This window comes from Atheta coriaria, unplaced genomic scaffold (genome assembly GCF_025399875.1).
Source record: "Atheta coriaria isolate IRGN ID8LTWV9N9 unplaced genomic scaffold, Caltech_Dcor_3.1 hic_scaffold_7_pilon, whole genome shotgun sequence".
In the NCBI taxonomy this organism is placed as follows: domain Eukaryota; kingdom Metazoa; phylum Arthropoda; class Insecta; order Coleoptera; family Staphylinidae; genus Dalotia; species Dalotia coriaria.
This window is the reverse complement of record NW_027045449.1, coordinates 1,167,142-1,178,098: the sequence shown is the minus strand read 5'-3', so window position 1 is coordinate 1,178,098 and position 10,957 is coordinate 1,167,142. Positions and strand designations below refer to the sequence as shown.

At 41.2% G+C, this 10,957-nt stretch overlaps 2 protein-coding genes across 2 annotated transcripts; one reads left to right on the top strand and one right to left on the bottom strand.

Moving 5' to 3' along the window:
* Positions 1-144: 144 nt before the first annotated feature.
* On the bottom strand, positions 145-10,905 carry LOC135795396 (microtubule-associated protein futsch-like). The gene is made up of 10 exons (XM_065307074.1): positions 10,710-10,905; positions 9,809-10,628; positions 8,364-9,747; positions 8,126-8,297; positions 7,901-8,063; positions 7,728-7,840; positions 7,522-7,668; positions 1,766-4,085; positions 1,357-1,697; positions 145-1,296 (listed from the first exon to the last, which is right to left on the bottom strand). The coding sequence occupies exons 2-10, from the start codon at positions 10,617-10,619 to the stop codon at positions 337-339; spliced, it is 6,411 nt and encodes a 2,136-aa protein (XP_065163146.1). The 5' UTR covers positions 10,620-10,628; positions 10,710-10,905; the 3' UTR covers positions 145-336.
* okr (DNA repair and recombination protein RAD54-like okr) lies at positions 4,314-7,232 on the top strand. The gene is made up of 8 exons (XM_065308902.1): positions 4,314-4,332; positions 4,410-4,496; positions 4,555-4,734; positions 4,797-4,990; positions 5,049-5,552; positions 5,607-5,767; positions 5,828-6,612; positions 6,675-7,232. Exons 2-8 carry the CDS (start codon positions 4,494-4,496, stop codon positions 7,116-7,118), a joined length of 2,271 nt encoding a protein of 756 aa, XP_065164974.1. The 5' UTR covers positions 4,314-4,332; positions 4,410-4,493; the 3' UTR covers positions 7,119-7,232.
* Positions 10,906-10,957: the final 52 nt, after the last annotated feature.

Genomic DNA, 10,957 nt, shown 5'->3' with positions numbered 1-10,957 from the left:
ACTGTTTACAAACATTCTACATCTACAACACAAATTATAACATTAAACCACTACGGAAAAAACGCATAAAACAGATTATAAACTATACTAAAGGTTTATAATATTAATTATATAATAAATTAAACTTTCATACTTGAAGCAAAATTAGAGTTGTAGCAAAAATGGTGTATATTAAGTTGCCTATTCTGTATTTTGCAACGTCACTCTAAAATAAAACATGAATTCGAATTTTTGTACAATAAAAACACTTTTCTTGAATATAAAAATTAGATTTATCACTGTAAACCTAATATTTTAAACGCACACTTTATAAAGTGAAATTTGTCTCTTTTGTCCCTATGCACACCGCTGGAGGAATAGTTGACAGGCGGATTTGAAAAGTTCCGCGTCATAACTCTTCGCCGGTTCAACGTACGTATCCTTAATGGGCAATTTACATAAATTACGCCTAATTGCCAAGTCCCGACGGGCTGATAACGCCCGACTGTAGGGACCAGCGCTGGTGAAAAGCGATTTTCGAAGCGCGGCGCGCTCACGCATTACCACCTGCAGCGCGGCCACAGGATGCGGAATGATTACCTCCACAGGCTTAGATTCTGCAGATTTTTCATCACTGGCAGTTGCAGTTGTATCTATTGAACTATTAACTTGCTCTTCAGGTTCGATTTTCACATCAACATGACCAGCAACACCGTTTGTTTGAGCAGTTTGTGTTTCATCACTTGTTTCAACCTCAATTGATTCATTTTCTTTTTCTTTTTTAATCGTTGTATTTTCAGAAGATTCTTTAACCTCTTCAGTTGTTGGGTTTACAGTTGATTCGTCATCATTCGCAGGTTTAAGCAGTGCTTCAGCATGTTCCTGGAATATTTTCATAGCATATTGTTTACCTAATAATTCAACAGATATTCCTGCATTGATGAGAACATTATGACTCTCCCAGCGGCGTTTCGCCGAAGTGATTTGTTTATGTGGCGGTTTTGATTCGGCGACAAGACTAGCCCAATCTACACCCAAAGCATCAACTAATCCTTTCATCCTGGCGGTTTCTTCCAATTCGTCTTCGGAGATCTCTTCAAAGTCCATTCCCATGTTTTCATCGATGGAATCCTTGGAGATTGAAGGCGTAGCTGGAGATTTCGGGTTGTGTAAGTGAGAATGCGAAGGTAAAACTGGATGCGCAGTGGATGAATGTGTAGATTCTTGGGAATGAGTATGAGTATCTTCTGGTTTGTTTATTTTTGAAGAAACATCAGTTTCGGGGAGTGCAGGTTCTTCAACAGCTTCCATAATCTCCTAAAAATTAATTAAAAATAATAAAAATTGATAATTAATTTAAAATAACGGCAAAATTACCTCATCACGATTCAGAATCTCATCAGCATCATCACTAATTTCACTCAGATCATCCGCCAGTGGTTCCTCAACAACACAAGCCTTCTTAGCATCAGTAACATTCTCCGGTGGGCTTTCCGCTGGTCTCTTTACAACTTCTTTCTTATTTCCATCAGAAGAAGAAACAGCAACAACAGTTGTAACAACTTCAGGTTCTGGACTTGCTTTAGGTTCAGGCGGTTGTTCAATAATACTTTGAACTGGTTCCGGGCGTTGTTCAAGTCTCTCCTGCCTTTCTGGACGATCATTTCTATCCAGACTAATCCTCGCAGGTAAATCAGCTTTCAAATCCTTTCTAGGTTCTAAAAATCACATCAAAAACAATTTAAAAAAAAACTCTAAAACACTAAAAATTTAAATAAAATATTACCGGCAGGTGGCGCTGTCCTCTCCCTCTGTGATGTGGTACTCCTCGCAGTAGAAACCGCCCTATTCCCATCCCTATCTCTATCCCGATCAATCCTCTCCAACCTTTCAGGTCTCTCAGGCCTTTCAACTCTTCCTTCCCTTGGTTCCCTCTCCCTATCCCTCCAATTCTCACTCTCCCATCTCCTCCGTTCATCCGTGGTCCAACTATCCATACTCCTATTATAATGCCTCCATTCCTCCTCAGCAGCAGGATCCCTTTCTCTCACCGCAACCTCTCCCCAACCATCTCTACTATTCCCCATACTCCCTTCCCAATCCAAATGCCTCCTTCGCTCCCATTCATGTTCATACTCATTCTCAGGCCATTCTCTACCCTTCAACCCACCTTGTACTGGCGGTCTAGACTCCTCTCTATATCTCCTATGCTCCAACTCTTCTCTTTCATCCCATACCTCGGGTCTCCTTCGTCTTTCATCCGGATATTCAGCTATCCTCTCATCGGTATACCCATGATGTGGATGTGGATGATGCGCATGCTCCAATTCTCTATATCTTAAATCATCTCTACCACGCTCAAAACCCGGCTCATACCTTTTTTCATCTCTCCGGTGTTCTTCTCTAAGTCTCAGGTGGTAATCACCTCTTTCATGATCTCTACCAGCATCATACGCGTGTCCTCTATCATAATGCAGAGGTTTTTCTGGAGATTTCCTCGATCTAGACCTGGTACTCTCCGGTGTTCTTCGTATTCTATCCCTGGCGCGTTCCTTTTCAAGACATTCCTTCCTCGCAGGCGGGATACGGTCCTGTGGAAGAGGTAATAGACGTTCTACTCTATCTCCTGTGGGTTTATCAAGTCCACGGTCTTCTCTCCGTGCGCGTTCTTTTGCTCTGCGTGCTTCTTCTTCTTTCTCCTGTAATTTTTTCAACCGTTCACGTTCACGTTGTCTTTCCTGACATCGTGCCAATGCTTCTTCTCGTTCTTTTTCCCTGGCTGCTTCACGTTCTTCCCTAGCTACTCTTCTTTCACGTTCCCTGTCGCGTTCTCGCTCTCTATCTCTGGAGGAAGCCTTCCTGCGGTCTTTACTGCGTGAATCCGCGCGTTTATCGTACCGCCGCGGCGGTGACTTGTGTGTACGTTGATTCCCCGCCAGGTTTGCACGAGATGTTGATCTGGATGGCGATGGTTTGCGGTCTCTGGAGTGTGAGGAATCAGGAGAACCCTTTTTCTTGGTGTCTTTTACTGCTGGGCGTGCTTCACGCTTCGGTGATTTGTCTTTTTTCTTGTCTTTATCCCGGAGACGTTCTTTTTCTTTTTCTTTTTCACGTTCACGGTCTTTTCGATCCCTTTCTTTGTCTTTTTCGGTTTTCTTTGGAGATGGAGTTCTTCTTTCTGTTTTATCTTTTTTATCACTACTTCTACTCGGGGGACGTGGTGATTTCGACTCGGATTTTATCTTTTTAACCGGTGTTAATGTTTTTATCTTCGGTGGAGGTGTCTGGGATAATTTCCGGGATTTTGAGGGTGTGGGTGATGGGGGTTTGGGTGGTTTCACTTTATTTGTAAGTTTTTTATTAGTCTTTTCCACCTTACCTTGGATTTTAGGCTTTTTTGGAGTTTTGAGTTTGTGTTTTTTGTTCTCACGTTCAGAACTGCTTGAACTATCGCGTTTCTTAACCTTTTTTACTTTTTTCCGCCGCGCGTCGATTGAAGATGAACTGCTGGAGGAAGATTCATCGCTGCTGGTGCTACTCTCCGATGAGCTGCTGGAGCTCTCCGATGAGGGACTGCTTTCCTTTTTGGTTTTCTTCAGCTTCTTGTGCGCTTTTTCCATCTTCATCTGCTTGTCCAGTTCGCGTTTCAGTTCCAAGCGGCGCTGCTCTAGGTCGTCCGGATCGGCATCGTCCAGATTGGCGGCGTCGAAGTGCGGATCGGCTGGATGGCGTGGTGCATTTGCGTGTTTGCGTTTCGCGTCGGCGGCGAGGCGTTTCGAGGGGCTGGTTAATGTGTGTTGAGAGGAATGCTTGCACGTCTTGCCATAGGGGCACGTGCCGGTTGCGGACCAATTGGGGCAGAGGTCTTTCGGTGTGGAGCCGGCTTTGGTGCCGAGACGTTCGAAGACACTGGGGCGCGTCTTCTGCTGCTTGGGCGAGAGATTCACTGTTATTTTGCGCTTCACTTGCTTAGACATTGTGCGGGCGCGTTCTGGGCGGATGAATGGAGCAGCAACGTTTGTGGGCGTCGGGGGCACCGGCTTGGGGCGCACATATTTACGGAATTGCCGGTGGAAGGTACAAACACTCTCGGTAACACTAGTAAATTGTTAGCACACGCGGAAAATTGAGAAAAATTGGGGAGATTGAAGACATGTGAGAACCGGCGGCCATTATTTACGACTAATATTATGATCGCTTCTGATTGGTGCGGATTTTTTGGTTGCCTAGGTAGCCGCTAGGCAAATCCACAAGTCATTTCAAATAGATTTCAAATTATTTTGATATAAAAACCACTTTAAAGCACAAAAACACAATTAACACACAAAATATCCTATTCTAAACAATAAAAAAGTAATTTTTTCTTGTTATTAGACTGTATTCCAACCATTTTTCTGATTCAAAAGTATTAAACTTGCCGCGTTTCTTAGCGCAACAATTTGTAGGTTAGATTGTAAACAGCAAAGAACAAGTGATTAATTTTGTTAATAACTTATTTTCTATAATTTTAAGAAATGGTAAGCTCATAAAACATGAAATATTTATAAGCCATGATATAATTTATCACTATTACAGTTGCGAAGTCGTGCACCGAGTCAAATCTCCAAAAGAAAACAACTTGCCAATTCTCCACAGGCTCAATTTAAATCTCCATTAATTATAAACACAAAACGCAAAAGAACAAATACTTCTGGAGATGACACTGTTAAAACAACAATTATCCTGGATCTGGAGAAGCCTTTCTCTATTAACTATGTAAATATTTTAATTATTTCAATTTATTTTCTTTTATTCACTTATTTCTGCTTGATTTTTAGGAAGAAGTGTTGAAGAAACTATCTGAACCTTACAAATGCCCATTGTTAAACTACACACCAACAAATTCACGCAAAACTCTGGGCATGCAAAGACCCCGACCCCGTCGACCATTATTTGATCCAAATATTCCAAATGCTTTAGTTTTATACACACCTCCAGAGAGTTCCCTACAAGATAAAATGAAAGATGATCCGTAAGACCAAAAAAATTAAATTTTTCGCCATAAAAACATTAAAATAACAATATTTTAGTAAACGTTTGGTCCACGTCGTGGTAGATCCAACCCTCGGCAATATTCTACGTCCGCATCAACGCGAAGGAGTCAAATTCATGTACGACTGCGTCACTGGTGTACAAATAGAAGGCTGCCATGGCTGTATAATGGCCGACGAGATGGGTCTGGGTAAAACATTGCAATGCATAACACTTTTATGGACTTTAGTAAGACAAGGACCCGAATGTAAACCAGTATGTGATAAGGGAATCATAGTTTGTCCAAGTTCACTTGTAAAGAACTGGAGTAACGAAATTCACAAGTGGTTGGGCGGTAGATTACTGCATTATACCATGGATGGTGGAGCAGATGCTAAAAATAATCTGAATCAGTTTATGCAAAGTGTCGGACGCATTCCGTTGCTTATTATTTCTTATGAGACTTTTCGTATGCACGCACCGATTTTGCACAGTCGTGAAATTGGTATTGTCATGTGCGATGAGGGCCACAGATTGAAAAACTGCGAGAATTTAACTTATAGGTGCAGTATTTTCATTTAAATACGTAGAATTCAATTAAATTAAGTGGTTTTTAGAGCTTTGATGGGTTTAAACTGCAAAAGAAGAGTTTTATTGAGCGGTACGCCGATTCAAAACGATTTGACTGAGTATTTCAGCTTGATTCACTTTGTCAATGAAGGATTACTCGGCAGTGCTGTGGAATTCCGTAAAAAATACGAAAATTACATCATAAAAGGTGAAACTTCTTAAAAAATCAATATTTTTGATAAATTTTTCTAATTATTTTTGTGTTTAGGCCAAGACGCATGCGCAACTGACTTAGAACGCAACCAAGCACAAGAATGCCTCCTAGAACTCTCAACTCTGGTAAATAAATGCCTCATTCGTCGTACAAGTGCCCTCCTCACCAAATACCTCCCAATCAAATTCGAAATGATCGTCTGTTGTCAATTAACACCTCTTCAAAAACGCATTTATCAAGACTTCATTAACTCAGAAGCTGTAAAACGCACAGTAAAACAAGACGCGGAAGGCAGCAGTTTAAGCACCCTGGCTGCAATCACCAGTCTAAAAAAACTATGCAACCATCCTGATCTCGTCTGGGATAAAATCAAAGAACGAGCTGAAGGATTCGAAACCGCGCTGGATTTAATACCGGCTAAAACAAGCGATAATGAAATCCGCCCGGAATATTCTGGTAAAGTAATGTTGCTAGACTGTTTACTGGCTAACATGAAAGCAAACTATCAGGATAAAATCGTATTAGTGTCAAACTACACACAGACACTCGATATGTTCGAGAAATTATGCAGAAAACGCGGTTATCAATACGTAAGACTCGACGGATCAATGACAATCAAAAAGCGGGCTAAAGTTGTTGAGAGTTTCAATAAACCCGAATCACCTGAGTGGGTATTCATGTTAAGCTCGAAAGCTGGCGGCTGCGGGTTGAATTTAATCGGTGCCAATCGCCTGGTCATGTTTGATCCCGACTGGAATCCTGCGAATGATGATCAGGCAATGGCCAGGGTCTGGAGAGATGGCCAAAAGAAACCATGCTTCGTTTATAGATTCCTAGCAGTAAGTTATTACATTATACATGTTAAAAATCATAGATTTAAACTTATTTTTAATAATTCTAGACTGGAACTATTGAAGAAAAGATCTTCCAGCGTCAAGCACATAAAAAAGCGTTGAGTTCTACAGTTGTAGACAATAACGAAGAAACTTTACGTCATTTCACAGCATCAGACCTGAAAGATCTCTTCAAATTAGAAGAAACCGCATCGGATACACATGAAAAGCTCAAATGTAAGCGCTGCATGAATAAGATCCAGATGAAGAATCCAGAAGACAGCGCTGATTGTACATCTGACCTCGCAAATTGGTATCATGCGTGGGATAAACGCCATCTTGCGGATACAGTCCTCAAACAGATCTGGGACATGGCGAAATGCGTCAGTTTTGTCTTCCATCAGAAATCCGCTAATGAAGTCGTCAAACCGCCGCCGAAAATCGATAAAGATGAAGACGATGACGACGACTACAAGGAAAACGACGACGATTACGATCCGGATGATGACTAGGTCTTAGTATTCAAAGATAAACTTGCTTTCGTATTATTAGTTATTTTTACAAAATGAAAACCTAGATAAGTCTCAGAAGAATTTTCAAACATTACGTGTGTGAAATATGTTAAACTTGTTTGTTTTTTTGTTATCTAGTTTGTCATTCGACGAGTTGCCACTGCTCGCGCTGAAATAATCCCTATAAGAAAAAAGATTAACAGTCATTTACTCGCACGCATTCATCCACGTCACCACGCATTCCATGTGGGGTTTGTGAGTGAGTGTGGGGGTGGATTTGTTAGGATTGGATAAAAATTATTTACGTTCGCATGATCATTCATTCGTTTAGGACACGCCTAGTAGACGATTGCAATTATTTGGGAGCGTAAAACCTGCTAAAATCTGACCACTCTAGTTAATATCTGCGTCTGTATGGTCCTCCACCTCCGCCGCCGCCGCCACCACCGCCACGCTGACGATCGTTATTACGACGTGGGCGCGATTGGGCGTCCATTTTACGCTTATGCGCCTCCATTCGTTCTAGTCGCTGTTGTTGTTTTAGTGCAATCTGTAAATAATATTAATATTAAGTTATGTTGGTTGCCTAACTTGAAATTAACTTATTACTTCTTCAGGCTGAAGGGCCAGCCAGTAAATACTTGGCATCGCTTCAGTTTTGCGGAACAAGTCATCCATGGCGCGTTGTTGCGTTGGTTCCTCACGTCGTTTCTTCTTAGATACTAAATAAAACATAATAATTGTAATAAATATGATAAAATTATGAATTATTAATATTATACCTTCGGTAGGTGTCCGCGATCGTCGCGATGGCGAATGTCGGCGTTTATTATCGACACTAGCCGATCGCCCACGAGGTATGGTTTCTTTTTCGTCCCATTGCGGTGGTACTTCTACTTTTTCTTCACTGGTATCCATATTGGAGGGTTTATTTGGAGGTGGACCCTAAAAACACAAAATATTTATTAATTCACCAAAACAATCAATTTTAATTCAAAAAAGCTTACATTTTCTTTCTCTGGTTCTGATTTTGTGACAGCAACTGGCGCAGGCGCAATCACAGGTGGATTTTTCGCTGTTTCCAAGTCTTCGATGGTAGCAAAATCAATTATCAACTTCTTACCATTGCCAATTGGCCACAGCACACCATGAATTGCGTTTCTTGTTCCCTCAGCCTCCCTATAAACAAAACAAAACATAAATATTTACAACACATTAACTTAATTTCCATTAAAATCAACTTACTCTTCTGTTTCATACTGAACATAACACTTGGATTTAATCCTATCCGTCCAGAACCCTCCCTCGACTATTTTCCCCGTCCGTTCCAGTAAACCACGCAGTTGTTTCACGGTAAACGGCCTTACAAGATTAGTAATAAACAATACACTCGACCGTTCGTGTTTTGGTGGACTCGGCGGTGGTTTCAACGAACTAGCTTCATCTTCAACGATGGAAATCTTGCGATTCAACGCAATCGAACTCGCTTCAGTGCTTATCGACGTCGTCGAATCCTCTCGCTCCAATTTAACAGCTGCAGATTTTTCTTCCTTAGAAACACGTCGTTCTAACAACGATGGTTTGGGTTTTGGTTCATGTTGTCTACGTTCACGCGGCGTAGATTCTAATTTTACGCTGCTTTCATCAACGAGTGTTAAAGTTGGATAGATTTCCAATAATTTACTTGCGGTGACTAGTAAAATATTCGGAAGCGTTGTTTCCTCCCAGATTACTTTAGATTTAGGTTTTTTAATTTCTTCTTTTTGTGTATCTTCTTTTTCTTTTGTTTTATCTTCTTCTTGTGGTTGTTCTGGCTCTGTTTCTGGCTGTGTTGTTGTAAGTTTTTCTTCAACTTCAACTTCTACTTTGGATGGTGATGGTGTGGGTGTTAGTGTTAATGATGAGGCTTCCAGTTGTATCTCAACAGTTTCTTCTTGTTCATATTGAGGTTCTTTCTCTTTTCCCACTTGTTGGGGCTTTGTTTTGATGGCTGGTTCTTCTTCCGGACTTTTTTCGAATCGTCGCTTTCTTCGGGATGGTTTTTCGGGAGTAGGTGTGGGTTCTGGTTGTGGTTCAGGCTCAGGTGTTTTTTCTTTTTCAATTACAGCTGGCTTAACCTCTTCCACAGGTTCTTCGGATTTTTTAATTGAAGTTTCTTCTTCTTGATAACTTGTTTCATGTTCTGGTGACTTTTTAATTGAAACATCTTCCTTTTCCGGTGATTCTGGTTCAGCAGGTTCTATTTTTTCAACTTCAGCTTCTTCAATCTTTGTATCATGTTCTGTTTCTATGATTTCAGAAGTATCCATTTTGGAAACTTCCGGTTTACATTTCAAATCAATTATTATATCTGCATCCTCAGTTTTCATTTCTTCTTGTGCTTGAAGTTGCAAAGGTGTAATTTCTTCTTTGACTGCTTCAGTTTTGACAACATCCTTTGATTCAACTAAATCTTTCGAATCAACAGCTTCGTCTTTAGCAATATTTTCATCTTTTATTTCAGTTGTTGAAGTTGTTTCGTCTTTAATCTCCACTTTAGCTTCGACTGATGGTTGTGGTTCATCTTTGATTTCTTCTTTTGCTTCAACCTCTGCCACTTCTTCTGTTTTTGTAGAAGTTAATTCAATTTCTATAAAAATTTAAATAAAATAGATTTTTTTTCTTACCAAAATTAAAAAAAAAAAACTTACCAAGTGGTTTGTTGCATTCCTCCCCATTGTACCCATTGCCTGGTTCAGCATCATTGCTCTGCTCATCAGGCTCGCCATCATTTTGATGATCATTTGCAACATTGTTATTTGACAAATCATTGTTAGAGGCATCAACAATATCATCGTTAGTATCAACCGAGCGCTCGTCCTCACACCGGTTCAAATCGCGATCAACAATTTCCGCATCAGATATATCAACGTTTTGGGGTGACTGAGCCGTCACCTGTACATTTTCAGAAAGTTCACTTTGCATTTCAGTTCGTTCAGGATCAACAGCGTGCGCCGCCTGTTCAACAATCTTTGACTTATGTTTACCTTTAGACTTACCTTTACCCTTCTTCTCATCGCACGCGTCAGGCGGTTGTTGTTGTTGTGGTTGTTCTAGTTCTTCTTTCTTGACTGGCGAGGAACCACCGCGACTTCGGCGGGTGCGCCGCGTTGGCTTCTCCTCTGGTGGCGGTGAATCCTCCATGTTTACCACCGGTTTATTACGCAGCCGTTTGCTGGCGCGTTCGGTGCGTTCTGGTGTCGCTGGACTTGGCCGCGCCAGGCAAATCTTAATCTTGCCGATGTCATTATTAGATTGTTCGGTCTGCGTGACGGTCCATAATTCTCCGCCGGTCGCAGCGGTGGTGTCGATGCCCGCGGCCAGCACTTCATCTTCAGATTCAGACTCGGAGCTGGTTGGTTTGTGGCGCTTTGAATGACGGCGCGTCTTCTTCGGTGATTTCTCTTCCTTCGGCTTTTCCGGTGAGGCTTTTGCCGCGGCCCTTGTACTTTTCCGGCGCATGTTTACTTCCTGGTGCAAAATTATGCATGTATAAACGGCGCCATTTCTTAAGTGATTATTGCCATCACTCTTGATTTTAAAGTTACTTACTTGATAGTTTCCGGTGGTTGGAAAGTCACTGTTTGATGATACAGTGTGTAGGATAACAGCAGATAATCTGGATGATTACAGTTGTGTCGTAGTAAATGAATTCATTGATTTAGAAACCAAAAATTCATACATTGCACGAGACGCACAGATAAAACTCCATTGATTTACAGCGTTGCACTTTTGTAATGCGGCATTTGTTTTAGTTCAAAATGCCACCACCAGTAGCGCTACTTTACACATTCAAATTT